Here is a 23,625-nt window from a genome sequence, read left to right on the forward strand (position 1 = left end):
CTCACATGGGCGGGAACCTCGATTTTTTGTTGTGTTTGATTTCCATACTATTAGTTTGGTCGTCAGCACCGACTATTTCGTGTCCACGCTATTACTAGAAAACGAAACTATCTCCACAAAGTTGCTCTCTTCTCATATAGTTGAGCGTAATATTCAGAGGCAGATCCACGCCTGTCATCTTCCCGAGTGGGCCATTAGACAAACTCTTGGTCCCCAAACAGAGCTGATGAAAGTGTAGAGTACTGTAGCTCCCCCAGTCGTAGCAAATCCATCTAGAAAGTTTCTCTCCTCCATCAGAAATCATGAGCGCGAATCCAAGTCCCTACAGCGTTGAGTCCCTCTTCCGAGTCGATGGCCTTGTTGCTGTCATCACTGGTGGAGGCTCTGGTCTAGGCAGAATCACAGCCCACGCCCTGGCCGTTAACGGAGCCAAGGCCGTCTATGTCCTTGGACGACGAGAGGACTCCTTGGCGGCCACGAGAGATACATGTCCAAAGCCAGAGGCCATCCGACCTATTGTCTGCGATGTCACCTCCAAGGATTCTTTGAAAGCAGCTGCCGATCGAGTTCGCAGAGAGCTAGGTTACTGCGATGTCGTCTTCGCCAACAGCGGGCTCATCACTGCTGACAGTTCAGACATCATAAAGAATGTCAACACCCTTGATCTTAAGGCGCTTCAAGAGGGACTCTGGGCACACAGCATGGAAGAATTTACGCAGTCTTTTCACGTCCACGTCACGGCTGTTCTCTACACCGTCCTCGCGTTCCTGGATCTCCTCGACGAGGGAAACAAGAGAGCGGTGGTTCCCCAAAAATCTCAAGTCATCGTCACAGCTTCTGTTGCAACCTATGCGCGTCTGCCTAAAGCTGGATTTGCCTACGGTAGCAGCAAAGCGGCAGCAGCACAGCTAAGCAAGCAACTTGCAACGCTACTAGCACCACACAAGATCAGAGTCAACTCCATCGCACCAGGGCTGTATCCGAGCGAAATGACCGACCGAGACATCAAAGCTTCTACCAAAGAGGTTCGAGAGGAGGGCAGTTTGCCGGGGACTTTTGTTCCTTTGGGGAGGATGGGCACGGAAGACGAATTTGCTGGGGCAATGCTTTTTTTGACGAGCAAGGCGGGAGGATACGTGGATGGAAGCGTGCTGTTGACCGATGGAGGTCGACTGAGCATCACAACGTCGACATACTGAATGGAGATGGACTGCAGCGTTAGATGGTTGTAGAATATATGCTGGCAAAATCATCGTGTGCAAAAAAAAAAAAATCAATAGTGCGATGCGACCTTCTGTGCAGCCTCAACTCTGCCAAAAACACCAGACCGCGGCATCGCCCACATGTTTTCCTTCTCTCGCTCAACGCCAACGAAAATTTGCTGTGCTAGAGATGGAAGGGAATTCTCTTCTTCACTGCTCGGGCAAGCCCAAGCAAGTAATGAAAAGAGTCGCGTCGCCTGGAGGCAGTGTAATACCAGGGACACTGTGAACAGAATCATGTGCAAGCACAGAGGAAACTGTTCCAAGACCAAAAATAAGAATAATCACGATTGGTCTCCTTAGAGACCTTTCAGAGATTAAACTGAAAAGAACAGATACTACACTTGATCTAAGCCAAAAGGCAAAGAGAGCTAAAGAAGAAAAGAAGAAAAGAAAAGCTTCGCTTTCTCGGGGGCGGGCGAAGAATAAATAGTAGGTGGAGAGCGGTGAATGCAGTGGATCGGCAGAATTGCCCGGAAAGCGGCGAAGCTGCAGCTCCGGGATGAAGCATCGCGTCTTGGACGGAGGATGGGAGACTCGCGTCACCGTTTATTATGGAGAAACGGCCGGTTCAGTGCGTTGGAGGCGTGTATCATGTAGACATCAACGTTTGGTGACGAGTATTCACGTTGATTTTGCAAGAGACGGACGATTCCTTGGTGATCTTTCCTCGGCACGAGTCCTTTGTAAGACGTGAAGTAAGATGGAGGGGATTTTAGACCTGTGCAATTACACAAAGCAGCTGAGGCCGTGTTCAAGGAATCACTTGGGAGAAACCAATGATAAAGCTCTTGCAAATATAGAAGAAATGGCAACTACCGTAACTGTCCACTGCCTTGTACATAGAGTAGATGGTGATGAATGTGCTGCCTTTGCCATGCTTTAATGCCAGGCCCCATTCTTTGCCAGCTTTGTCAATGCGTCGATGTCCTCGATGAGGTTTGTTACGCATAGTCATGCACGGTGAAAGAGGCGAGCAGGTGATATCCAGTCATTATGCTCATACTAATTTGCTGCATCATGAGGACCAAGCACCCCTTATTGAACACCTTGGCTTGGAGGTTGGTTGTAGCATTATTCCCCTGACTCCCAGTGGGCACTTCCAACGGCTTTTCAGCGCGCAGTTTCAACGCTTGGTGCTCAGTACGGGCTGAGACTACATGTACGCAGCCAGAATAGCAGCCTCAAAAATCTACCCAAACCTCGACCGTCGTTTCATCCACAAAATAACTCGGTTCGGCACGCCATACATGCTTCGAACATAGCAAATCTCCAGAGAAGCTCCTTGGAAATCATCGGAACATTTATTCCCTAGCGGTCCATCACCTGCCCAGGTCAGCCCCCTCCAGCGAACCAACCCATTTGCCTTGCCCTAAATCCTGCTAGCTTGCGGCCGTTACCGCATGAGTGCACCGAATCCATGGGTTGACTTGGAGCTAGCGAGCAATGCGATGAGTACGAGAAATCCGGGTGGCGCTGTAGCTCAATCTGTTGGTCACTAGCCAGCCTGAGCGTCCCAAGATGCCCAGCCCAAGCCATCGTGAAACGAATGGGCATGTTCAGCCTCAGCGACAGCATGGCATACAAAAGGAACCGCCGGCCTCGAATTCGATTTGCCATTTCAGTGTCATTCACGGTATTTTATTTCATCGCGTACCAGGTTCCATAGTCCCACGAGAAAGAAGGAAAGGATGTCGCGAGTGTTTCAAATCACGAAGCCCGTCTTCAAGTATGATTATCAGATAATCCCACAGGGCGAGGAGACCCTCTACAAGGTCAAGAACTCGCCGTTCCCCCGGGGTGGCACTCCGGATCTCGCGCTACTCGACGGCCCCGACAAGACCGCGCCTGTTCTCGTCGTGTGCCACATGCCAAAGTTCTCACGGCATTTCAAGATTGGATTCGGCGATCCCGCAGACCCCGATACTATTATCTGGGAAGACTTCATCAAGCCCAAGATAGGCGGTTGTGAGCGCAGGATTTCCGTCTCTTTCGCAAGCGATGGGACCATTTGCGAGACGGGCCAAGGCCAGCGCGAAGAGTTCATTTGGAAACGCACCCACCACGTCGGCGTTGATGGCAAAAAGCTTCACCACTCGCGGCTGCGAAATCGAAAGCTCATTGATGAACGGGGCGAGGTTGTCGCCATATTTACATTCGACAAAACGGGATGGCTTCAGATCAATGTCGACAGGGGGCGCGACTTCGATGTCATGGTCATGATGACACTACTGTCGATCATAGAGTGGATGAGGCGGCAGTAGGCGGCAAGCGGACACCCTGGTTCCGCTGCGTATTTTCGACACCATTTATGGAGCGTATTTGGCTTTCTGTGCTTACCTATATATCCACGTTTGCGCGGCGCATTGACATTGAAGCTTTGAATCCTGGAATTGTTTTCTTGGTCGTTTCTCTTCGCTAGTGTTGTGTTGAAGCTTCGAGTATGGGCAATCATACCCTACAGATAGGTACATATGTGGCGATAGCTTCAACACCAATATAATTTTCATTCAAGAATCTTTAGCTACACTTGATACATTTAACTGAGGATCGATTTCCGTAAAATTAGAGAAGGTGATTCGCCCAGCGTGCGTAATTCGCCCTTTTGCACCCAATCACACTCCATATCCTCGTATCAATATTGGTCCTCGCTAGCCTCAGTTTTTTCTCGTGCCTTTTGGGCATAGCGACGGATTCTGAGCTCCGAAGCTCACGGGTTGTTGTGGAGATGCGGACAAAGCGGGATCCGAGAAAGTAGGATTCATTACGACGCTTATGTCCCATACTCACATCACTTCCTTCATCAAAGCCACTCACAAGTCCCCCCTTGCTTCCCCTTCGGTCCGTTCCACTCGACGCTCGTTCCAAAGAGTGTTGCCAAGTAACAAAAACCCTCATTCGTAAGAACCAAATAGCTGGAAACATACGCTAATTGGTCTTACATTTGAATTTATGACAACCTATTGGTAGACGTCTCTCCTACAAGCAGATCCTTCGCCACCATGTATTCTACGACACGAGGTCAAGGGTCCAGAAAGGCCGGCTTATTGTTCCGCTCACCCGTTCATAGATAGACCTCATCATAATTGAGTGAAAAGACTGACTAGACTGTAGTTAATCCATGGGGAAAACAAGGGTGGTGTTAAAATGAGGCCACTCGAAACCTGTCCGCCTCGGGAGTAACATATTTGAACTATATAACCTTGCTAAGGACTCAGCAGAAATGCTGTCGCTGCTGGTCTTTGCTCCATCCAATACACGGTTTACGCAGATATTGGGTAAGCAAACAAGATGGCAAGCCTAGTCGTAGGTCAGGCCGCCATCGTCCTGATAGGCTTCCTCCTATACCAGCTATTCTTCCGCAACAAGTCCAAATTTCCATTGCCTCCTGGACCAAAGCCTCTCCCGATTGTTGGCAACATCAGAGATCTCCCGCCTCCAGGAACACCGGATTTCCGACACTGGCTCCCATTCAAAGAAAAATATGGCCCCATCAGCTCCGTCACCTTGCTAGGCAGGACATTGGTCATCATCCAGGACAAGGAGGCTGCCGTCGAATACCTGGAAAAGAATTCGTCAAAGACTTCTTCACGTCCTCAGTTTGAGTTTGCCAACATGTGCGGATATGGAGCGATGCTGGCCTTCATGGATTATACCGATCTGTTTCGCCAGCACCGCAAGTTTGTTCATCACCAATTTGGAACAACGGCCCTTGTCTCCCGCTTTAACGGTGTTCAAGAGATCGAGTCCAAGCGCTTTCTCATGCGAATTTTCAAGGAACCCGAGAGTTTATTCCAACACATCAAAACGTATGTCAACATTCTCCCGATGATTGCTTAGCTCAGGTGCAAATATGGACATGCTCGACCATCCACTAACTCCAACCATAGTGAAGCTGCCGCCACCATCCTCAAAATCGTCTACGGTTATAATGTTGAGCCGTTCGGTGCGGACCCTCTAGTGAGAATCATCAACGACGTCATGGAAAATGCCTCTCGCGCGATGCTACCCTTTAAGAAACCTGTCGAGATTTTTCCTGCTCTCAAGCGCCTGCCCGACTGGATGCCAGGTGCTGGCTTCAAGCGCCTCGCTCGCGAGTGGCTAGCCCTAACTGACGCGTCTGCCTACATCCCGTACAACCATGTTAAAAAGCAAATGGAGAACGGCACGTATCAACCATCCTATGTCTCAGAGCTGATTCAAACGCACGGCAAGGGAAAGAATATGGAGCCAGACGAAGACACCAAAGAAGCTATCGTCCGAACTGCGCAGATGTTATTTACTGGAGGTGCAGACACTACAGTCGCTGCTATCATGGCATTCGTGTTGGCTATGATTCATCATCCAGATGTTCAGGAAAAGGCTCAAGAGGAACTCGACCGCGTTGTTGGCACCGATCGTCTCCCAACTTACGAAGACCGACCCAATCTACCTTACATCAATGCTTTCATGAAGGAGATGCTTCGTTGGTTCACAGTTGCGCCTGTAAATACCGCACACAAGAACGATGAAGAAATCATTTTCCGAGGCTACCGCATCCCGAAGGGCTCGTACACTGTTGCAAGCAACTGGTGGTTTTTGCATGACCCCAAGACCTACGCGAACCCGATGGCTTTCGATCCCGACCGTTACTTGGCGCCCCGAAACGAGCCAGATCCCACAGGCATGTTTGGCTATGGACGAAGAATCTGCCCCGGTCGGTTCTTTGCACAAGAGAACCTGTTCATCACCGTGTCTCAGACTCTGGCAGTGTTTAAGATTACTCATGCAGTCGACGAGAACGGGAAGCCAATTGAGGCTGTGCTCAAACACACGCCAGGCTTGATTGACCACCCACAAGAATTCCCTTACAGTATCGCTCCAAGAAACGATAAGTGCGTTGAATTGCTTAAAAGGTTGGAGGTGGAGAGCCCGTGGGAAGAGAGCAACGCGGAGGATTTGGAATGGGGATCATTCACTAAATATCAAGAGGAGCACCGGCGCTCTGTGGCTGAACGAAGAAGCAAGGTGTCAAATTAGTTGCTCTAGATATATGTAGATTCCCAGCCATGCCATACCATAAAACCATGAAGCATTTCAACATCCTGCAGCAAGATAAAGACAACGTTGAAGAAGATAGATAGAAAGGTGTTAATGGAAACAAAAAAGAGAAACAGAATAATAGATCGCAGAAGGTTCAGAAGAGTTAAAGGAACCAAAAGCAAAAGTTTGGCTGTACCAGGGACAGAAGTAGGATCAGAAGCAGAGAGAATAGAAAAGGAATCAAAAATAAGCGAACGACGACAAACATCTGCCGTTGAATATCGTGAAAACAATCGTATGCCTCGCTGAATGTACTACATCAAACGTTTGTTGTCTTCACCATCAAAGTTGGTCCATTGCATTGGATCCGACCAGTCGGCTACATTTTGTTGCTCCTGTTGGGGATGCATGGTGCTCGAGTTGAACATGTATTGCATCGCGTGCTGGTAACCAAAGGGCTGCTGCTGCTGCTGCTGCTGCTGCTGATAGGCGCTGGTAGACAGGTTCATATAGTCAGGATCAGCCAATGACTGGTGCGTGTCATCCATATGACGCCTCAAGTCGCCTGCTCGTGAAAACTTTAGGGAAACTTCTTCTGTGGCACAGCAGCCGCAGGCGAATATTCTCTGTCCCTCAGTTGATACTTTCCGATTCTCAACAGCGGGGACCGGCTGGCTCGTGGATGTCGAGGCCGGCTGCGTTGGCAGGACTGTCTGTTTCTCTGTTGTCTGAGAAACAGGAGTGTCTGAGGTCGTAGTTATGCTGGTTTTGGAAACTTCATCGGTAGAAGTGCCTGCAGGTGGAGGCGAAGCCTTATTTTCCAGAGGTGGGTTAGAGGGCACACTCTTTGGTTCGAGTTCAAGTAGCGTCGATTCTTCATCATCATCTTCTAGTAAGAATGATCAGCCACTTTATCTCATGAAATGAATTATGAAGGCGGTATAGGAGAAGAGAAGGCTTTCTAGGGCCCAGAAAATTAAATCGTACTTACCTGACGGAGCCGACGATGACTGCGATAGAGAGCGAGATTCTTCGTCAAGCATCCTGTTGATCTGTTCTGCAGAGTAGGTATTCAAGAGAAACCGGACCATCGGACGGCCTACTTGGTCTTCATGCGACGAGCCGTGTACGGGGGGTGTGCGTGATGGAATGCGTCTGGACTTGGTCCTTGCCTTGCTTGATCTTCTTTCAGTTGGTGCCTTTCGAGGCATGGCTTGCTCGAGTGGCAGAAGTTGAATTAGTGGCTAAGTGTGTCAGTAAAAACGCAGTTTAGCAGGAGTACATGGTTTGGTGATGAAATGAAATGAGTTCCGGAGAACAAAGGTCTGGAAATCGTAGGCTTACCAGGCGGTGGGTGGTCGATTTCCGATTATTGAGGCTCAGCGGGCGTTTGTGGTCGGAGAAAATGTAGTGTCGCGTACAAGGTGAACGAAAACTGAACAAAATCAACCAAAATCTGAGGAGTTCTAAGAGTCAAAACAACTTGAAACTATTAGCAAGAGGAAACGCTGCTTGAGCAAAGACCTAGTACCCAAGACTAGGCAATGATGCCTTTACAGGAACCTAAGATGGCTTCGGTTGGAAATAATCATCAAACAACAGATTAGATTCTGTTTCTATGGTAATTTTACACCTCTCTTGAACGCGTATTCCCCCTCAGAGGGTTGAGCAAGAAGAGAGGTAGGTGCGAAACCTGATGCCGGCAGAGCTGGAAGAGGAGCTGGAAGAAAGAGAGTGTGTCTTTGGCAGGGCGAAGCTGGAGGAACCATTAAATATTAAGAGCTGAAGAGAGTCAAGTGGCTGACACTAGCTCGGCGAGGTAATATTAAATGACAGCGCTCAGTATTTGCCATGAGGCTGACAACCCAGAGTTGAATATTACGCCCCATCGTCTTGTATTACTATGGGATATTTCGCTTGATACTTGCCTTGCAGTAGTATTGCGATAATTCCAAGCCATAAAGCCAATCATTCAACTTGTTTGGGCCACCCTTTGCATTGTTGGGTTAAGATGGCGCAAACCTGAGACGTAATCCATCAAAAGCAAACATGCCCAGCCCTTCGGTCTTAGTAATATCTTGCACAACCGCCCAGTAATATTTATGCTCAGCATGCACAAATCTCCCAAGAACGCCATCCAAACGAGCCTTCAAGAGGCGTCGTGCCTCTGGCTTGGACAGATGAGGATGCACCGCATCAAGCAGCGACACCCTCCCCGGCAAACGCGTCGCATCTGCCGGCCCCAAGCCAAGCCATCTACGATCTTCGATCCGGCCCGTAATGGCCCCAGATCCAACTATACAAGGTTAGTGGAGACGTATTCTCGAAACAGAACCCACGACTAACGGGCTGACTCGTAAGCAGGGTCATCTCCATCAGCAACGAACGATGCCGAAAGAGGGCCGCCATGGTTCCTGCACCAAGACTCGGGGAAACGCCCCCTTCGATCAGATCTTGTGGATCTTGCGACACACCAAGACTTGCGGCTCTAGCCATGCGCATACGAACGCGATCGAGATCTGGCGGATACCTCTTAGAGTTCCCGGAAATGCGAACGACGGGCTGTCGACTTCCGTGAGACAGAGTGTCAGAACAGCTCCGTGCTAGAAGCATAGATAACCACGGGTAGCCGGAGCATACATGCAGTTGGCAGACCAAACGCGTGTTCGAGCATCTGCAAAAATCCGGAGATATTCTGTACGCGCACAGCTGTGCTACACGACAGATTATCGCACGGCATCTCGCTCACACCAGCTTATGGCTGATTTTGTCTTGCCGTTCAACTTGTCTTGAATGATGGGCCCCTGACGTCGTTTCTTGCTTTCTCCAATCGTTGTTTTCAAATTTGACGATCAGCGTGATATAAAGAAGCCAGAAGTTTCAATTGTAATTGTCTGCTCAGACTTGATTAGCGACGCTGGACCGTAACGATGGGAGTTTGCTAGACATGCCGCACATGGTGTAGAAGTAACAGACTGTGAAGGTCGCCCATATTTTGCGCAAGAATGGAATTTCTATTTCTGTAGCAGTCGAATCAAAGGGGAATTGTGAAGATGTAAAAAGTGTTGGGAGTTCCGTTCAAATGATCTGAATCTTCTCGTCTGTAGGCTCAGGTCAACGGAGACTGCCTAGTATCAATTCCATTCATATATCTGTTTCTTTAGGGCAGAAATGAACAAAGTGCGATTATACAGATCAATTCCACTTGCATCTTTGTCACAAATCTTGTATATTCTTCCTGTTTATTATTAGAAATGTTTGGGTTAGGTTTTTCGAGAGCCTCACGGGTGTTTCTTTGAAGCTCAAGGATCTTGATGCATTCCGCTTTGACACCAACACCACGTACATGCGTTCATAAAAAAAAAAAAAAAAGAAAACAAAAGTATTTTGAACGCGTCTTGTTCCTTAAATAGCATTTTACCTGAAAGAGATACAAAGAAAAAGCAGTAGATGTGGACAAAAAAAGGTTCCAGAGGGAGTCGAACCCTCGCTGGCGGAATCAGAATCCGCAGTCATAACCGTTAGACCATGGAACCGCTTCTTGAAGTGGTGATCCACTTCCCATGGCATGCCCCCTGTCTTGTTCAATGCATCTAAGAACTTTCTCGACTGGATTGATGAACATTTCAAAAACTCAATGCTCTAAAATAGGCAAATCCCAAATGAAGAGGCGTTTTGATGCTGGACAAAATTCCGGCCCTGCGCAAACTCGCTGCTTCAAAGGATGATCTCGTGTCGCCCACAGTCTCAATGTCTCAAAATGCTTATCCTGCGATTATTATAGACAATTACTTTTTGTCCCCTAAATATCCCATTTTGCAGAGAATTTTTGCTGTACATCTTATGCATCTTTGTTGGCCAACTGACCATTGTTCATTTCTTGTTATACTGTCGTGATTGTTTCATCTAGCAGCTGTCCAAAGTATTAATAGAATGTCGTCAAAAGCCGTCATACTTTGGTATACAAAATTACCAAATATCTGCCGTTCACGAATGGTGCAATCTTTTGTTGACACTGTCCGTATTTCACTCATTGTTTACTGAATCCTCGTGTTTGTGTTCTCAGATGCTGTTCGTATGTAGTCTCGTCTAATGTGGCCTTTGTCAAGACAGAGCCAGCAAGGGAATCAACGAGAATGACTGGCAATTGCGCTTGTATAAATTATGAGCTCAAATCCAGTGTGAGAAGCAAAAAGAAAACGACGCAGACTCACCACATTTCTCCGTCTTCGCTCATTCACCACAGTCTCTCAAAATGTCATTCAACGATCTATCCATCGAACTCTGCATCATGATTATGCGGGACTTGGCTTCCCAAGGTAATCTCAAATCCCTATCATCACTTTCTGAAACATGCTGGTCATTGTATCACGCAGGAAATCCCATTCTCTATGAGTGGAATATCGAGCATCAAGAATGTTCTGGATTCAAATGTGCTGTCTCCAACGATCAAGTTAATACACTGAAGAAGTTTCTGCAATACGGGGTACCAGTCAATTATTTACTTCATTACCGCGAGGACCAACGTGACGAACTTGTGAGTCCCCTATGGCTAGCGGCAAGGCACGGATCTATCGAGGTTGTGCGTCACTTCTTTACTCTCCAAGACGTTGATTGGAATTGGGCGAGTGAAGACTTTCACGAGACGCCATTACACGTTACGATAGAATCGGGACATACCGACTTAGCTTTACTGCTTCTTTCTCATCAAGAAGTTCTGATAAATGCCGAAGATGGAGCAGGATGGACGCCATTTATTTACGCTGTTTCGGAGGGAGATGAAGCATTGGTTAAACATCTGCTCTCCATTAACTCAGTCGACCCAGACCACCGAACACGTACTGGCAAGTCGGCGCTCTTCATTGCGGCGGATTGGGGGCGAAGCACAGACATCGTCAAGCTCCTGCTCGATACCGGAAGAGTTGATGTTAATTTTGTTAGTCTAGAAACCCTCGACACGCCGCTAATCGCTGCCAAGCGACCAGACGTCGTTAAGCTCCTTGTTGAGCATCCTGATATCGATGTCAATTTTGCACCAACAGGTAATGCCGCGCCTATCACCATTGCGGCGGAGGAGGGCCGTTTGGAGATAGTAAAGATCCTGCTTACGCACCCAGATATTGACCCCGACGGATCAGAATACCCTCCAGAAGCGCCCATCCTTCGCGCGGCAGAGGAGGGCCATGAGGAAGTTGTTTCCGTGTTACTTGCTGACGACAGAGTAGGAAAGGAAAGTCGACGATTGTTGGCAAAAAAGTATCCGCGGTTTTTATGAGAGAGATTCAGGATCGATATATGTTGAGGGTAAATTTCATTCTCGAGTTTGCGCATAGTGTTTAGTAGATCAAAATAATTCGTCTTTAGTCTGCCTGAAGCATGAAACATCGTGATTAAACAATTAACTTTATGACCTTATTCCATCCCAATAATGCAGTCATCTATTGGTATTAATATTTCTTGGTAGAACACAGCAAATTTCACAATATTATGAATGGCTACTCAAGGTCAATTACCCAGAGGAAAGCCAGCGGCGTACAGGCTTCCGTAGTACTGAATTAGTGACGGGTAAAAGACACAAGCCATATCAGGTGCTTCCACCTACTTGCCTTCAGGTATCAACTTTATGAAGGCACTTATCGAAGAAGAGGCATTCTCAATAGTCCAATATACATTTGCAATCACCATAGCTTGGATAAAATGATAGGCCACTAAGTATACAAGTCACGTCAGTCGCTGTCTGCAAGATAACAGGCTCATGTCCTCAAAGCATCAGAAATCCAACTCACCACTGATGCCAGCGGAAAAGCAAGTGGGAAGTGCGTAGCGGCAACGACAAACTCCATCCACCTTGCAGCCTCATGGCTACCACCAAGCAAGCCGGCCGCCTGGTGTGCAATCGGCAGTGTCCATTTCGTCCCCCACCAGGCATTTCCTACTTCAGCAATCATCGTGGCCCAGATCGTTGCGCATCCCCAGTATATCACCTGCTCCTGCCACCAGCTTAGTCTGTCGGCCAACTGGGCTCTCCGTCCAGGAGTCTCTGCGTCTTGTTCACGGTTAGTTCCCAAGGGATCCGATTGGAGAACTAGGCCTGTGACGAGCACCATGCAGCCCTGGACGCCAAACTGAATGTGTGCCGTGAGACCCAGCCGTGGATAAGGAACTAGGGGGACGAGGAAGCCAAAAAGCATGCCACAACCGACAAGACTGCCACCGTGTCGAATAAGAGAGAGCGGGAGTGTGCTGCGGCGGTAGGAGCCTAGTCCGAGACCTGGTAATTGTGTAGTCGGCACTTTGGAGGCCATTGTGAGATGTAAGTAAGGTAAGAGTGATTCAGTCCTCGCTGAGACTATTGACCGGAATAGCACGATAACAGCAAGAGGCGCTGACTTATATAGACAAAATAGAATGCATCTATTCCCCACCGTTTGATTTCATTGCAACCGAAAGTCAAAATGTTAGCGTTACTCTGCCAGAAGCGCATAGTAAAACCAAGGTATGCTTAAGAGTAGGTAGTATACCAAGTGTCATGGCGGTTATTAGCGGAGAACCGCATTTCGGATAGCCTATTCGGCGGGTGACCAGCCGAACAAGGTGCACAATCGCAATGCTGCTTAGTTTGTAAGAATTGGTAATGTAATTTTGATGATTTTTAACAACGAAGTCAGCGGATTGACTAAGCGGCGGTTGGATTCCTGCTCATGCCTCGACAACTTCCTCAGAGGGCACACTTTCAGGCAGCATCTGCGGACCGTTATGACTGCCGTTATTCGCCTTAATTGATCAAACCCTGTCGACTTCTGGGATAAAAAAAACTGTTTGTACGGGTAAATGGCAGTTCAAGCGCCTGACAGCTTCGAATATGGCCGTTGCGAATGATGGTTCGTGATTTTGAATTCCTGTGGCAGAACAACAGAATGAATGTAGAGCTTACCATCGGTACCATTTCTAGAATACCTGAACAAATAATCAGTGTCGTAGGTTGCACAGAAGATGCTGAATGTTATGATCAGAATGGTAAATTTTCTTCAAATTAAATGTAGGATATGCCAAAACTTTTCTTATACAAACTCCAGACGTGAAATTGTTGCTATGCATAGCAGTAACGCTGCCAGTCGGGTGGGGGGCCTCGCTCTTATTGGAGCGCCTATTGTTATTCAACTCTTCTCTTTCAGTTCAAACACCTTGTGTATTGCTTCACCGAAGCGCTTGATAGCCTCTTCAATCTTGGGCAGCGGAGCTGCGGCAAAGGTGGTCCGATAGAATACTTCGTTACAGGGCACGTCTTTCGATGAACGGAACCAGGAGCCGCGACCAACTAATGCTCCAGCTGAGATGCTTTCTAGCCAGATTTCCTCTTCAATGAGGTCGGCTATCTTGTCTTTAGCATTGGGATGCTGTTCCCAGTCTACCTTGAGCCATTGCTGCGTGATAGTGGTCAGTCACAAGTGTGTTAAAAAAAAAAGGCCGGTCGGGGGCTTTACTTACAAACATGCCTGCATTGGCTGGCTCCCAGCTAACAATTTGTCTTGGCAGGTAACGTTCGCAAGCAGACAAAATGAAGTCTCTTCTCATAGTGTACTGTTTGCGCAAGTGCATCAACCACCTTGTGTAGCCTTCATGTCCCCAATGCTCATCTAGGAGTTTGAAAAATACTAACTGGCTCAGACCGGAAGGGCTCTGGGTTGAAACATCGCTGTGGCTCTTGTATCGCTCAATGAGCTGCGCAGGCGCTGTAATCCAGCCCAGACGAGCCCCAGGGCTGACAACTTTGCTAAAAGAATCCATGCGCATGACCCGTCCATCAATATCTAAGCGCAGATATGAAGGGACAAGCCTCTTAAAAAATTCGACAGGTGACTGAATCTCAGACGCAGTAGAGCCGTATTCATCCATCTGCAGGAAGTAATACGGATCATCCTCGAGAATGATCAAGTCATGCTTCTGGGCCACTCTGTAGATTGCCTTGCGGCGTTGGAGGCTTTGAGTGGTACCGGTAGGGTTTTGGCCAGTCGGGATTACGTATAAAAGCGACGGCTTTCGTGCGTTGTTATGTTCCGCAGGATTCCACTTCTCAAGTATCTCATCAAGGCCGTCAGGGAGCATACCCTCGCAATCCATGTCGACTCCGATGAACTTGACTCCCAACGGCACTTGACTCCCAACGGCATAGCAGTCTCGACCGAGGATGAGTATGTATATTTGTCGGCTAAAATACAGTCACCTGGCTCTGTCAACATTCTCAAGCACATGTCAAACGCCGAGGTGTTGCCAATTGTCATGGAGCATTGCCAGTCAGCGTAAGGTGGATCGTGAACAATTTCTGTGTGCTCTATAATCCATCGCATGAATTGAGCTGATCCATAGCCTGGGCAATAATTCAAAGCGACGGAGAGATCGTATACGCTGGTATCATCGGCAATATCGTGCTTGGTAGCATGCAGTGTCGTTTGGGAGGACGTCTTCTCCCTCGTCTCGACATTGTCGAATGAACTTGGTCTCAGGCTAATTCCGTCAATCGGAAAAAAGTCACTGAGAGGAATACCACCCCCCAGTGAGATGGTGTTTGGATTGGAAAGATGCTCCACAGCCTTCTTGAGAGTTGATCCTGTGCGATTCGCCGACTCTGCACTGATGTATGCTACCGGAGAAAGGAGGTTAGTCGGCTGAAATGTTGGGAAGAAGCAGTCTGCTTTCCGGTAACTTAGGATGCCATCGTCTGGCCTGGGGCTTGTGCTTGCTGCTCTTGGTTTTGAATTGTTCGGAGCTGCTTGACGCGGCCACTCCTCGTTGAGCAGCTGGGATTGGTCTTCTCTTCGGATGGAGATCGGGCTCCTGGATCCACTCATCAACTTCTCTAGAGAGACTACCCATCCTGTCAGATGCTGTTTTGAAATTCTGATAGTTCTGCTGAATAATGGTATGGATGATTCATAGAAAGATTTATTTTCCAAGGGCAATCGATAGTTTATAAAGGCTCCAGGGGTATGCGTGTGCGGGCACGGCCACCACACTCTCCGTCAAGTGCTCCGATAACCAAATTCGACTGGGAGTGTGTGGTGACTGCTCCAACGGCCGAAGCCGCAATGCAAGCAGACTTGAATCAAGCCAACCATAAATTACCATGACAAATGATATGCTCTTGTTCTGTGTGATGCTGCGTACTCGGCGTCTTTCTCCGTAGCCTAGCCTTGATCCTGTAGAGGGGGCCAATCGTTTGGTGCGGCATCGATCTCTTCTAACGGGAACATCTTCTCCACTGATGTGGTAAAAGATGGAGACTGATAACGAAATGAATTGCCAATCGCGGATTCCCAGCTAATCAAGAATCAAGAGATGCATGCAATGCCTGCAATGAATTGTTTAGTGTCTGTCGTCTGGAGAACATCTTGGAGTACATCAAAGGGCGTCGGCGTATGGTGGGGCTTGTCGGAGAAACCGGCGCTCCGGTCCGTCGGAGCGAGACTCTCTCCGTATATGTACATTCGCACTTGTCACTTGTGCTTGTAAACTGTCCGGAGTAAACTCACGATTTGCTGGTGATTCTCTCCATCAGTCGACAGTTGCCCCTTTCAAGCTCCATATCAGTCACTGCAAGATGAGCATCCGCCACGCTGCCTGTGAACCTTGTCGACGGGCCAAATTGGCCTGCGGACACGAGCGGCCCACTTGTGCCCGATGCCGCGGTCGTGATCAGATTGATCTCTGTGTGTATCGAGCTCGCCCATTCCGTAGGAAAAGTCACAGTGATCGTATCCGAGAGCGAAGGTGAGAATCGATCAGTAATCTCGTGTTGATTATGCACATCTTCAGCCGCTGACCTATGCGTTTCTTCATGCGTCCAGTGCAAGACAATCCGTCCGTGTGGAAGCCCTGACCACTCCGCCCTTGGACACTTCGCCGATTTCAGAGGTTTTGGGTGCTTCCTCAGCTGGTACTCGTCGGTACCCTAATCCCGGTTACCTTGGCGATGTTAGTCACGCAACCATCTTTAATCAGGTGTCTTCACGTGCCCCTTCGTGGTTGGCCGTCTCTCAGCATGATGAGTCTGCGCAGCCGCCAATACCTAGTCCTCCTGCAGACACATTCATCGATCAGGCAACGTTTGATAGAGCCAATCATGCATTGAGCCTCTTGGATCAACTGCAAGTCTCTGGGCTAGCATCTCTGATACGATTCTGGCTCAAGAAGGGAGTTAGCCTCGCACTAGCGGAACCTTTCGTCGAGACTTGTGCTGAAGCTGCTGTTGGCTGGAGAGAGTTATCAACTCCTGTCGGAACCAATCCTAACGATATTAACGTTGGAATCGCTCAAAGAGCAAGGGTCTTGCTGGAAAACACCCACAGGCCCATCAGAGTTCACAGACACTCCACCCCTTCAGAGTACCTTTCGCAGATGTCTGGTAGGAATATCCGCTGGGAAAGTCTCGGTATATTCCTTGCTGCTGCGAGCCGAGCTGCTTTGGACACCTCTTCATTTGGTCCACTTTATAACAGCGACGAGGGACGTCGCGGGCTTATCAAAGCTTTGACGTACATTGGAGATTGTTGCTTGGAGACGTGTCTCGCGTTGGACTGCCTGAACGATTTACAACTCGTGTTACAGTATGAAAATCTAATTGTCCACTCTCAAGTCGACGGTGATCAAAGTAAGCTCTATTCCATGCTTCAATCAATAACAATCAAGCACCTATTTGCACCTGTACTAAAAAATCGCAATTAGGCTACCACTCTTGGAGGCGTATGGGAGATGTTGCAAGCTCGCTATTTGCCCTAGGCTATCACGAAAAAATCGACGAAGACTCTTACGACATTCCCTTGTTTGTCGCTGAGTTGCGCAGATCCTGTTTCGCTCGCATCTACGCAGCGGACAAGAGCTTAGCCATCTTCCTAGGGCGCCCCCCTCGGATTATGAAGGAATTTTGCTATTTCCAGCTTCCTACCAAGTTTGTGAGCGTTTGGGAAGAGCCCGATAACATTGAAAAGAGCGGCAGCAGTCCGATGTCGTCCCCCATGATAACGGGTCGAGAGCGAGACGTCGAGGAGCACAACAATGAACAAGTCTTGAACTACACTTCCGATACGTTTTGTTCGGCCTTGTTCGCAGTCATCAAAGAAGAGGTACTGCAGCTCTTTCGCAAGCGCCAGGCTTCTGGCGAAACAGCCATCATAAAGTCAGTCGCCATTGAGACTCCTGTATCAACACTCTACCCTTACTAAATAGCGTCACAGTGAGCTTCGTCTAAAGATTGACCAACAATGGCAAGACTTGCCTCCTCACTACCGCCTCACCACCAGCCTTAAAGACTGTCCTCTTGGGCCCTTTGCAAGAGATTTTCTAGCTGGAGCTCGATTAGAGTATCTCCATACCCACTTTCTCCTGGGATTCCTATCCCAACGCAAAGTAGCCGAACCCGATGAAGCCCTTTTGAGAACCTCGAGCGAAATGCTATCTATTGTAGTGGAAACAATCATTCTTCGAGATCGAATGGCAAACTCGGGAACCTGTCTTATCTGGAAGGTAAGAAACACATCACGCAATGCTGTAAAATTTACCCAGTTGTCCTAACCAAAACAAATGGTTGTATAGGTCGCTCAATACGGACTACCAGCAGCCGGAATCATCTCCCTTGCCCTTCTCAACTCTACAGCTCCCGACTACCGCCAATTCTCCCGTTCCAAGATGATCCAAGCCCTCAGCGTTCTCGTTGCCGAGATCACCATTGGAGCGTGGATCCAGCCTGGTGAACCAAATTTTGCGCTCTTCTCGCAGGCGACGAGGACCATTCAGAGCTTGCTCGACTCGCTCACCGCTCTTAAAGCGGCCTCAGGGGCCAGTGACTCGCAGCAACTGCTGAATTCCGAAGTTGCCGATAACTGGGATCCTTACATCAATTCGCAGTCTTGGGAACTTGAAATGGACTTTTGGGCCAGTTTGGCTGAACATCCTACGCTAGTTAATTGATTACTGTTTCTTTATGAAAAAGCAATGGTACAAGGCAATGAGAAAAGTATCCCTCAAATTTTTTTTTATCAGGAGTTATTTTATCTTATTTGTATACAGAGCAAGGAGCTAGCGTCATTATCTTCTGATGAACAACAAACTTAGAAATCTTATAATTGAATGCCTAATACAAAGCTACATGGCCTAATCAACAACCTCTTTCCTTCATCCATTCATCTACAAACCGTTGGTCTTGTTTCTGTTGGCAACATAGGCAGAGAGCTTCTTAAGCGGAGCTGGGGCGTCTGCAAGGTCCATGAACACCTCAATCACAGTCAAGCCTTTACCCGCCTGGACATCCTTTCGTCCCAAAACACTCCGCAGCTCTCCCCAATTCTTAGCCTTTTCTGCTACCACGGGATACTCGGGATCATCCAGCGGTGCTCCAAAGTAATTTGGAGCCTCGGTGTTTCTCCACGGCTGGATATCGTTGTAGTGTTCGTTGGGGCCGTGGATGACTCGCTCGACAGTGTAGCCATCGTTGTTAATGACGAAGATTGTAGCGTCAAGCCGACTCCTGATGATGTCACTAATGCCCTGAGCGGACATTTGAAGACTTCCGTCTCCTATAAAGAGTATAGAACGGCCAGATGAGCGAGCAGCCTCCTTGCTACCCTCCTTGCGCTGCTCTCGCCGAGCCAGAGAGCTTCCTTGTAATGCAGGGAGAGTATAGCCAATGGAAAGCCAGAGGGCCGAGTTTATAAGCGTGATGTTCTCTGGAAACACACAAGTGTTGGCGCCCACAAAGGATGTGCCCGCTTCCGTGAGGAGAAGGTCTCCAGGTTGGAAAAACTCAGACATTCGAAGCCAGAAAGTGTCTTGAACGATAGCCTCATCGTCGGCAGTGGGCTTGAGATTTTTCAACAAGAGGGGTGAGAAAGAAGGCCCATGAGTGAATGGCTGAAGAGCGGGTAGCTTTGTAGCATGGGCACGCTTCACCAGCTTCTTCATGAATGACTTGATAGAGATGGCACGGCCGTCGGAGTCAACTTCGTTACCAAACTTGACGGAGTGCGCGTTCAAAGCAATTGTAACATCCGCCTTAGGTACGGCTGTGAAGCCAAAAGAATTAACATCCGAATGCAAAGGTCCAAAATTGAGAACTAGATCCGCGTCATCAACTTGCTGTTTGATGGCGGCATCTCCAGCGGCTCCGACGTAGCCACCGTGATAATTGGGCAGACTTTCGTTGACGATGCCCTTTCCGAACGGTGTGGAAAGCGTAGGAAGACCTGTCAATCGTACAAATTCGTTCACCTCTTCGGTGATACGGAAGCGAGAGGTCAATCCATCCATGAGAATCAATGGCTTCGTAGAAGTTTGAATCTTCTCCATGACCTTGTCCACTACCTTATTCTCATACGCCTCATCGTATCCAGGGATTGAAAGATCAATAGGTGTGACGGGAGGAGACACTTGAGCCTTGACCATATTGGTTGGAAGCTCAATATATACTGGTTGGCTGTTCAAGACACATGCCTTGAGAGTTGCGTCAATCAGAGCCGGTGCTTTATCTGCGTCCGTCAGATTCGCCTGGGCCACAGTCACCCACTTGCTCATCTCTGGGCAGGCTCTGTAGTTGCCAGTGCCCAAAGTATGGTGTAATAAAGCCCCGGACGCCTGAGCTGCCATAGGGGCAGTTCCAACAATGTGCACGACAGGAGACCTTTCCGCATATGCGCCTCCAATGGCATTGATGGCAGAGAGCTCTCCGACACCAAAAGAAGTGATAACGGCTCCTATCCCTTTGATTCTTCCATAGCCGTCAGCGGCGTAGCCTGCGTTGAGCTCGTTTGCATTTCCGGCCCAATGAAGACCCAAGGGCTTGATATAGTCGAGAACTGTGAGGTTGTAATCTCCAGGAACTCCGTGAACGGATCCAAGACCAAGCTGGATCAACCTTTTGAAAAGGTACTCTGCAAGGTCAATCTTGCCCTGGTCTTCCAAGCTTGGGTTCGCCATGATACCGAGCTGATCGTCGTTGAGGGTTTACCAGAGTTTGATGAAGTATATATCGTTTTATTATTGATAAGAGAAAGATGAGTATTTCAGAATTATAGAGAACTGAGCTCGAAAACTTAGGATGGAGTTGCGCTTTAAGTCGTGGCGTAGGAACTTGAAACCCAGCAACTGTCTTTGACTGGAACACCGGCTGGCAGCACTGCTACTTATTATTTCCCAATCTCACGTCATAAACTGATCCAAACAATTCAACTCATTTCCAAACGTCGTCTGAAGCTTTAATTATACTCCAAATATCTGCTTCTCCTCACAGCCGAACGGTTATTCGGGCCAGCCTGTCTCCACACTATACCGAGCGCGACACCACAAGACCGATCACTCCGACCCTAGTTGATGGCCTGAAAGCCCAAAGTTTGGAGCCGCGTGCTGATTCTGGCGTCCAAACATATTACACAGAGCGTTTCTGATTGGAAATCGGTCCATTCCCACGCCCTATTTCCGTGGAGAGCGGTTTAGGATATTGATGGGTCTTTTCGGCTGAGGCAAAGGGTGAGAAATGACAGAAGTGGCACATTCGCAATCAAGATTGCAACCGGCAACCAAGATATGTCCCAATGTCCCAAGTAAGATTACGTTGGTTTCTATCAGTATCACATACTGAATTTGATTTGGAATACTAATTAATGTTCAAGATGATTCATTGAATATGTCAACATGGCGCCCTTTGTCTATCGCCTCCACACAACGCCGAGGGATGCTCGATTCAACCCGTTCCCTCTCCGACACGATGTTTACAAAACAACATCCACTTCATCGTAGCAAGAATCAGCTTCACATTCAGACAGCTTGCCGGATAAGGACATCCACAACACACCGTGGATGCAAGTTGCTAACAATGGTTTTGCATAACAAAACAGGGCTGAACAGCCATGTCAACTGAGAGGATCACATCATGCAGATCATGACCACACCATCAAGCGCGATCGGAAGACGCATACAAATGGACTGTTGACGAGATCATTTCTATAAGCACTTGCGGAGTTTTACGTGCATCCGACATTCATAAGTACAGAGTTTCTCCAAGTCTTTAGCCAACTCCAATCTCGGAACCCCAACCCCGCCACTGACTACGACATTAGGCTGATGTATGACATTACTCGAAAGGTAAAATTCCTGTTTTGACATATCCAGAGCTTCAAGTTTAAGATCAACTCGGCACTGAATCCCGTCCGTTGGCCAACACCACAAATTCGTTGCTTACAGCGAATTGCGATTTTGACCTATCAGTGAACGTGCTCTCGTCGGGAGCCAGCTTCGCCGCATATTCTGGGTCCGCAAACGATTCAACGAGCGATTTCATGTCGGGAAAGATGAACGTCGTGACGGCATCGCAGCTGATGAAGGTGGCATTCTCCCCGAAAGCAGCTCGAGCGGTCGCCTTCTCCGCCTCGGTGTTGAAGTGCTACTGACGGTCAGCCGACTTCTGCCTCGACAAGGGTCCAGCATTTGATCTCCATCTGTGAAAGAAGAGCTTGAGAGTCTCGGAGTTGCTCCATCAAACTAGTAAAAGGAAGTATGGGAAATAGGAACGTACAACGGAGTAGTCGAGAGCGCCGTGTCGCTTGCAGACTTCGATGGCCATAGGAGCGTGGACGTCGGTGTAATGCTTCCGAAACTCTTCGTCACTGAGTCCCTCCTTCTTGGTGACTAAAAACGTAGCTTTTACGTGTCGAAATGTGCCCGCCATGGTGGATTTGAAGCTATACCAGCACAATAAGGCAAGATGTTGAGTTGATTCAGGTCTATGGACTCAGATGCCTCGTTCGGGCTGTGGCCTTATTTATACACATCGCAGCCAGATATTCGCGTTGGAGTCTCCATACTGCTCAGCAGATTCCATGGGCAATACACTAGCCCAAGCTGTCTAGACTACCGAGGTGCTCTATATAAAACCTGGATATATCGCCATCGATTTGACAGAGCTCATTCCCATTACAACCCCAGTTGTTAACTCCCTCACAATCGAATCCTCGACAATCTTGGCTCCCGAATCTGCGGACCTGGCTAGCCTCCAAACGGCTAGAGTACCGAGCCATGACAGGACGGATGCTTTTCGGTATAGCGTCAGGAGATGGAGTTCACAGGGCTAGACAAATCCATCTCATGCTCCGTAATCCCACGCTCCGTTTTTGCTAGGCAGGCCCTGCTGCTCGCAGCGGGATCGTGAGACAATACGAAATTTCTTCAATACGAGATGGACATATCGCGCTCTTAGTCTTTCACATAAGAAACTCCAACACGCTCGTTTTGCAACCATTTTCACCAAATCCGGGATCGGGATAACAGGTTGCTCATCAGCCCCAGCTCCGTCCCTGCCACTCGTTTTCCTCTTGAAACCCGGGATCCTTCGTTACCCACAGCCGCAATGGCCTCCATCGCCAAGACTCTGGCCGTCCTCGCTTTCGGCCTTGGCCTCCGTGTCTCCGCCGCCGGCTCCCGTGGCGGAAGCCTCGATTTCTTCTCCGACGACAAGTGCCAACATCGCATCCAGGCCGAGACGGCGCCGATTTCCCTCGACGTCTGCATGCCGGCGTCGCCCCTCGGCGAGCTGTCGAGGAGCTTCCGTGTCGACGAGAAGCCGTACTGCCCCGACGGCAGCAGACCGTCGCTGCTCTTCTTCCAGGATTGCGCCTGCACAGACGGCATCGCGAACTACATCCCCAACGCAAACTACGGCGACTATGGCAACGGCTCGTGCCAGGCCATGTGGGGTGGTGAATACCTCATGTTTGCGCTGTCCTGTGGCGAGTTCAAGGCTCCCGTGCGCTCTGTGATTTCCTTTGCCGCGACGTTTCCCTCATCAGCCACCACCACAAAGCCTCTCGGTTGCCCTCCTCTTACCAGTGACGCTTCAGCAACGGCTCCTTCTTCTGCGACTTCTGATGCTTCTGATACTGCTTCCGGAAGTGCTCAAGCAACTCCGACGCAGGGCTCCAGCTCCAGCTCCAGCTCCTCTTCGCAGCAAGGCGCTGCCAACGATTCATCTCCCTCTTCATCGACTGGGACAAGAACAAGAGTCGTTCAGCCGACAGGCACAAGCTCTCAGGCAGCTGCGACGACGACATCGGCCGCAATGGGACGATACTATGAAATGGGAACCATGTACTGGGTCGGTTATGCCGGAATCTTTGGTGTTGTATCATTTCTGGCTCTGTAATGTCGGAGTCGTCACGGATAATGCTGAGACGCGGAAGTGAATTATGATTGTGTCAATTATGCTATATGCTATATGCTAGTAATGTCTATTCGTACTCTTAACCAGAGTGCATGATGCATGCCTGCTTGCCTGTTTCTATAAGTTCCGTTTTCCTATAAT

The 23,625-nt window shown here is 48.7% G+C and overlaps 12 protein-coding genes and 1 non-coding gene across 13 annotated transcripts; 6 read left to right on the forward strand and 7 right to left on the reverse strand.

Annotated features, from left to right (window-relative positions):
- Positions 1 to 49: 49 nt before the first annotated feature.
- On the forward strand, positions 50 to 1,302 carry M431DRAFT_502434 (hypothetical protein). Its single transcript, XM_024918156.1, has 2 exons — positions 50 to 1,058; positions 1,121 to 1,302. Exons 1-2 carry the CDS (start codon positions 303 to 305, stop codon positions 1,220 to 1,222), a joined length of 858 nt encoding a protein of 285 aa, XP_024779991.1. The 5' UTR covers positions 50 to 302; the 3' UTR covers positions 1,223 to 1,302.
- Positions 1,303 to 2,796: 1,494 nt separating this feature from the next.
- Positions 2,797 to 3,755, forward strand: M431DRAFT_502435 (hypothetical protein). Its single transcript, XM_024918157.1, has one exon. It carries the CDS (start codon positions 2,954 to 2,956, stop codon positions 3,524 to 3,526), a length of 573 nt encoding a protein of 190 aa, XP_024779992.1. The 5' UTR covers positions 2,797 to 2,953; the 3' UTR covers positions 3,527 to 3,755.
- A 659-nt stretch (positions 3,756 to 4,414) lies between these two features.
- Positions 4,415 to 6,552, forward strand: M431DRAFT_103675 (hypothetical protein). The gene is made up of 2 exons (XM_024911530.1): positions 4,415 to 5,071; positions 5,153 to 6,552. Exons 1-2 carry the CDS (start codon positions 4,554 to 4,556, stop codon positions 6,279 to 6,281), a joined length of 1,647 nt encoding a protein of 548 aa, XP_024779993.1. The 5' UTR covers positions 4,415 to 4,553; the 3' UTR covers positions 6,282 to 6,552.
- Positions 6,553 to 6,598: 46 nt separating this feature from the next.
- On the reverse strand, positions 6,599 to 7,495 carry M431DRAFT_489072 (hypothetical protein; the record flags this gene model as incomplete). Its single annotated transcript, XM_024916638.1, has 2 exons — positions 6,599 to 7,173; positions 7,276 to 7,495. 2 exons carry the CDS (start codon positions 7,493 to 7,495, stop codon positions 6,599 to 6,601), a joined length of 795 nt encoding a protein of 264 aa, XP_024779994.1.
- Positions 7,496 to 8,440: 945 nt separating this feature from the next.
- Positions 8,441 to 9,294, reverse strand: M431DRAFT_502438 (hypothetical protein). The gene is made up of 2 exons (XM_024918158.1): positions 8,646 to 9,294; positions 8,441 to 8,589 (listed from the first exon to the last, which is right to left on the reverse strand). The coding sequence occupies exons 1-2, from the start codon at positions 8,895 to 8,897 to the stop codon at positions 8,581 to 8,583; spliced, it is 261 nt and encodes an 86-aa protein (XP_024779995.1). The 5' UTR covers positions 8,898 to 9,294; the 3' UTR covers positions 8,441 to 8,580.
- A 454-nt stretch (positions 9,295 to 9,748) lies between these two features.
- On the reverse strand, positions 9,749 to 9,820 carry M431DRAFT_t21. Its single transcript has one exon. It is a non-coding gene; the product is annotated as a tRNA-Gln (tRNA).
- Positions 9,821 to 10,539: 719 nt separating this feature from the next.
- On the forward strand, positions 10,540 to 11,823 carry M431DRAFT_537109 (hypothetical protein; the record flags this gene model as incomplete). Its single annotated transcript, XM_024921012.1, has 2 exons — positions 10,540 to 10,603; positions 10,778 to 11,823. The coding sequence occupies 2 exons, from the start codon at positions 10,540 to 10,542 to the stop codon at positions 11,557 to 11,559; spliced, it is 846 nt and encodes a 281-aa protein (XP_024779996.1). The 3' UTR covers positions 11,560 to 11,823.
- A 139-nt stretch (positions 11,824 to 11,962) lies between these two features.
- Positions 11,963 to 12,668, reverse strand: M431DRAFT_103679 (hypothetical protein; the record flags this gene model as incomplete). Its single annotated transcript, XM_024911531.1, has 2 exons — positions 12,071 to 12,668; positions 11,963 to 11,992 (listed from the first exon to the last, which is right to left on the reverse strand). The coding sequence occupies exons 1-2, from the start codon at positions 12,587 to 12,589 to the stop codon at positions 11,963 to 11,965; spliced, it is 549 nt and encodes a 182-aa protein (XP_024779997.1). The 5' UTR covers positions 12,590 to 12,668.
- A 633-nt stretch (positions 12,669 to 13,301) lies between these two features.
- M431DRAFT_526489 (hypothetical protein) lies at positions 13,302 to 15,133 on the reverse strand (the record flags this gene model as incomplete). The annotated part of the gene is made up of 3 exons (XM_024920684.1): positions 13,302 to 13,708; positions 13,773 to 14,354; positions 14,393 to 15,133. The coding sequence occupies 3 exons, from the start codon at positions 15,131 to 15,133 to the stop codon at positions 13,442 to 13,444; spliced, it is 1,590 nt and encodes a 529-aa protein (XP_024779998.1). The 3' UTR covers positions 13,302 to 13,441.
- Positions 15,134 to 15,882: 749 nt separating this feature from the next.
- On the forward strand, positions 15,883 to 18,248 carry M431DRAFT_476828 (hypothetical protein; the record flags this gene model as incomplete). Its single annotated transcript, XM_024915506.1, has 5 exons — positions 15,883 to 16,052; positions 16,130 to 16,932; positions 17,007 to 17,457; positions 17,516 to 17,804; positions 17,874 to 18,248. 5 exons carry the CDS (start codon positions 15,883 to 15,885, stop codon positions 18,246 to 18,248), a joined length of 2,088 nt encoding a protein of 695 aa, XP_024779999.1.
- Positions 18,249 to 18,410: 162 nt separating this feature from the next.
- On the reverse strand, positions 18,411 to 20,467 carry M431DRAFT_526491 (hypothetical protein). The gene has a single exon (XM_024920685.1). The coding sequence runs from the start codon at positions 20,247 to 20,249 to the stop codon at positions 18,465 to 18,467; it is 1,785 nt and encodes a 594-aa protein (XP_024780000.1). The 5' UTR covers positions 20,250 to 20,467; the 3' UTR covers positions 18,411 to 18,464.
- Positions 20,468 to 21,456: 989 nt separating this feature from the next.
- Positions 21,457 to 21,996, reverse strand: M431DRAFT_72671 (hypothetical protein; the record flags this gene model as incomplete). The annotated part of the gene is made up of 2 exons (XM_024922053.1): positions 21,457 to 21,696; positions 21,844 to 21,996. The coding sequence occupies 2 exons, from the start codon at positions 21,994 to 21,996 to the stop codon at positions 21,457 to 21,459; spliced, it is 393 nt and encodes a 130-aa protein (XP_024780001.1).
- A 678-nt stretch (positions 21,997 to 22,674) lies between these two features.
- M431DRAFT_73513 (hypothetical protein) lies at positions 22,675 to 23,466 on the forward strand (the record flags this gene model as incomplete). The annotated part of the gene is made up of 1 exon (XM_024922135.1): positions 22,675 to 23,466. One exon carries the CDS (start codon positions 22,675 to 22,677, stop codon positions 23,464 to 23,466), a length of 792 nt encoding a protein of 263 aa, XP_024780002.1.
- Between the last annotated feature and the right edge of the window lie 159 nt (positions 23,467 to 23,625).

The sequence above is a fragment of the Trichoderma harzianum genome (assembly GCF_003025095.1).
Source record: "Trichoderma harzianum CBS 226.95 unplaced genomic scaffold M431scaffold_1, whole genome shotgun sequence".
Classification (NCBI taxonomy): Eukaryota; Fungi; Ascomycota; class Sordariomycetes; order Hypocreales; family Hypocreaceae; genus Trichoderma; species Trichoderma harzianum.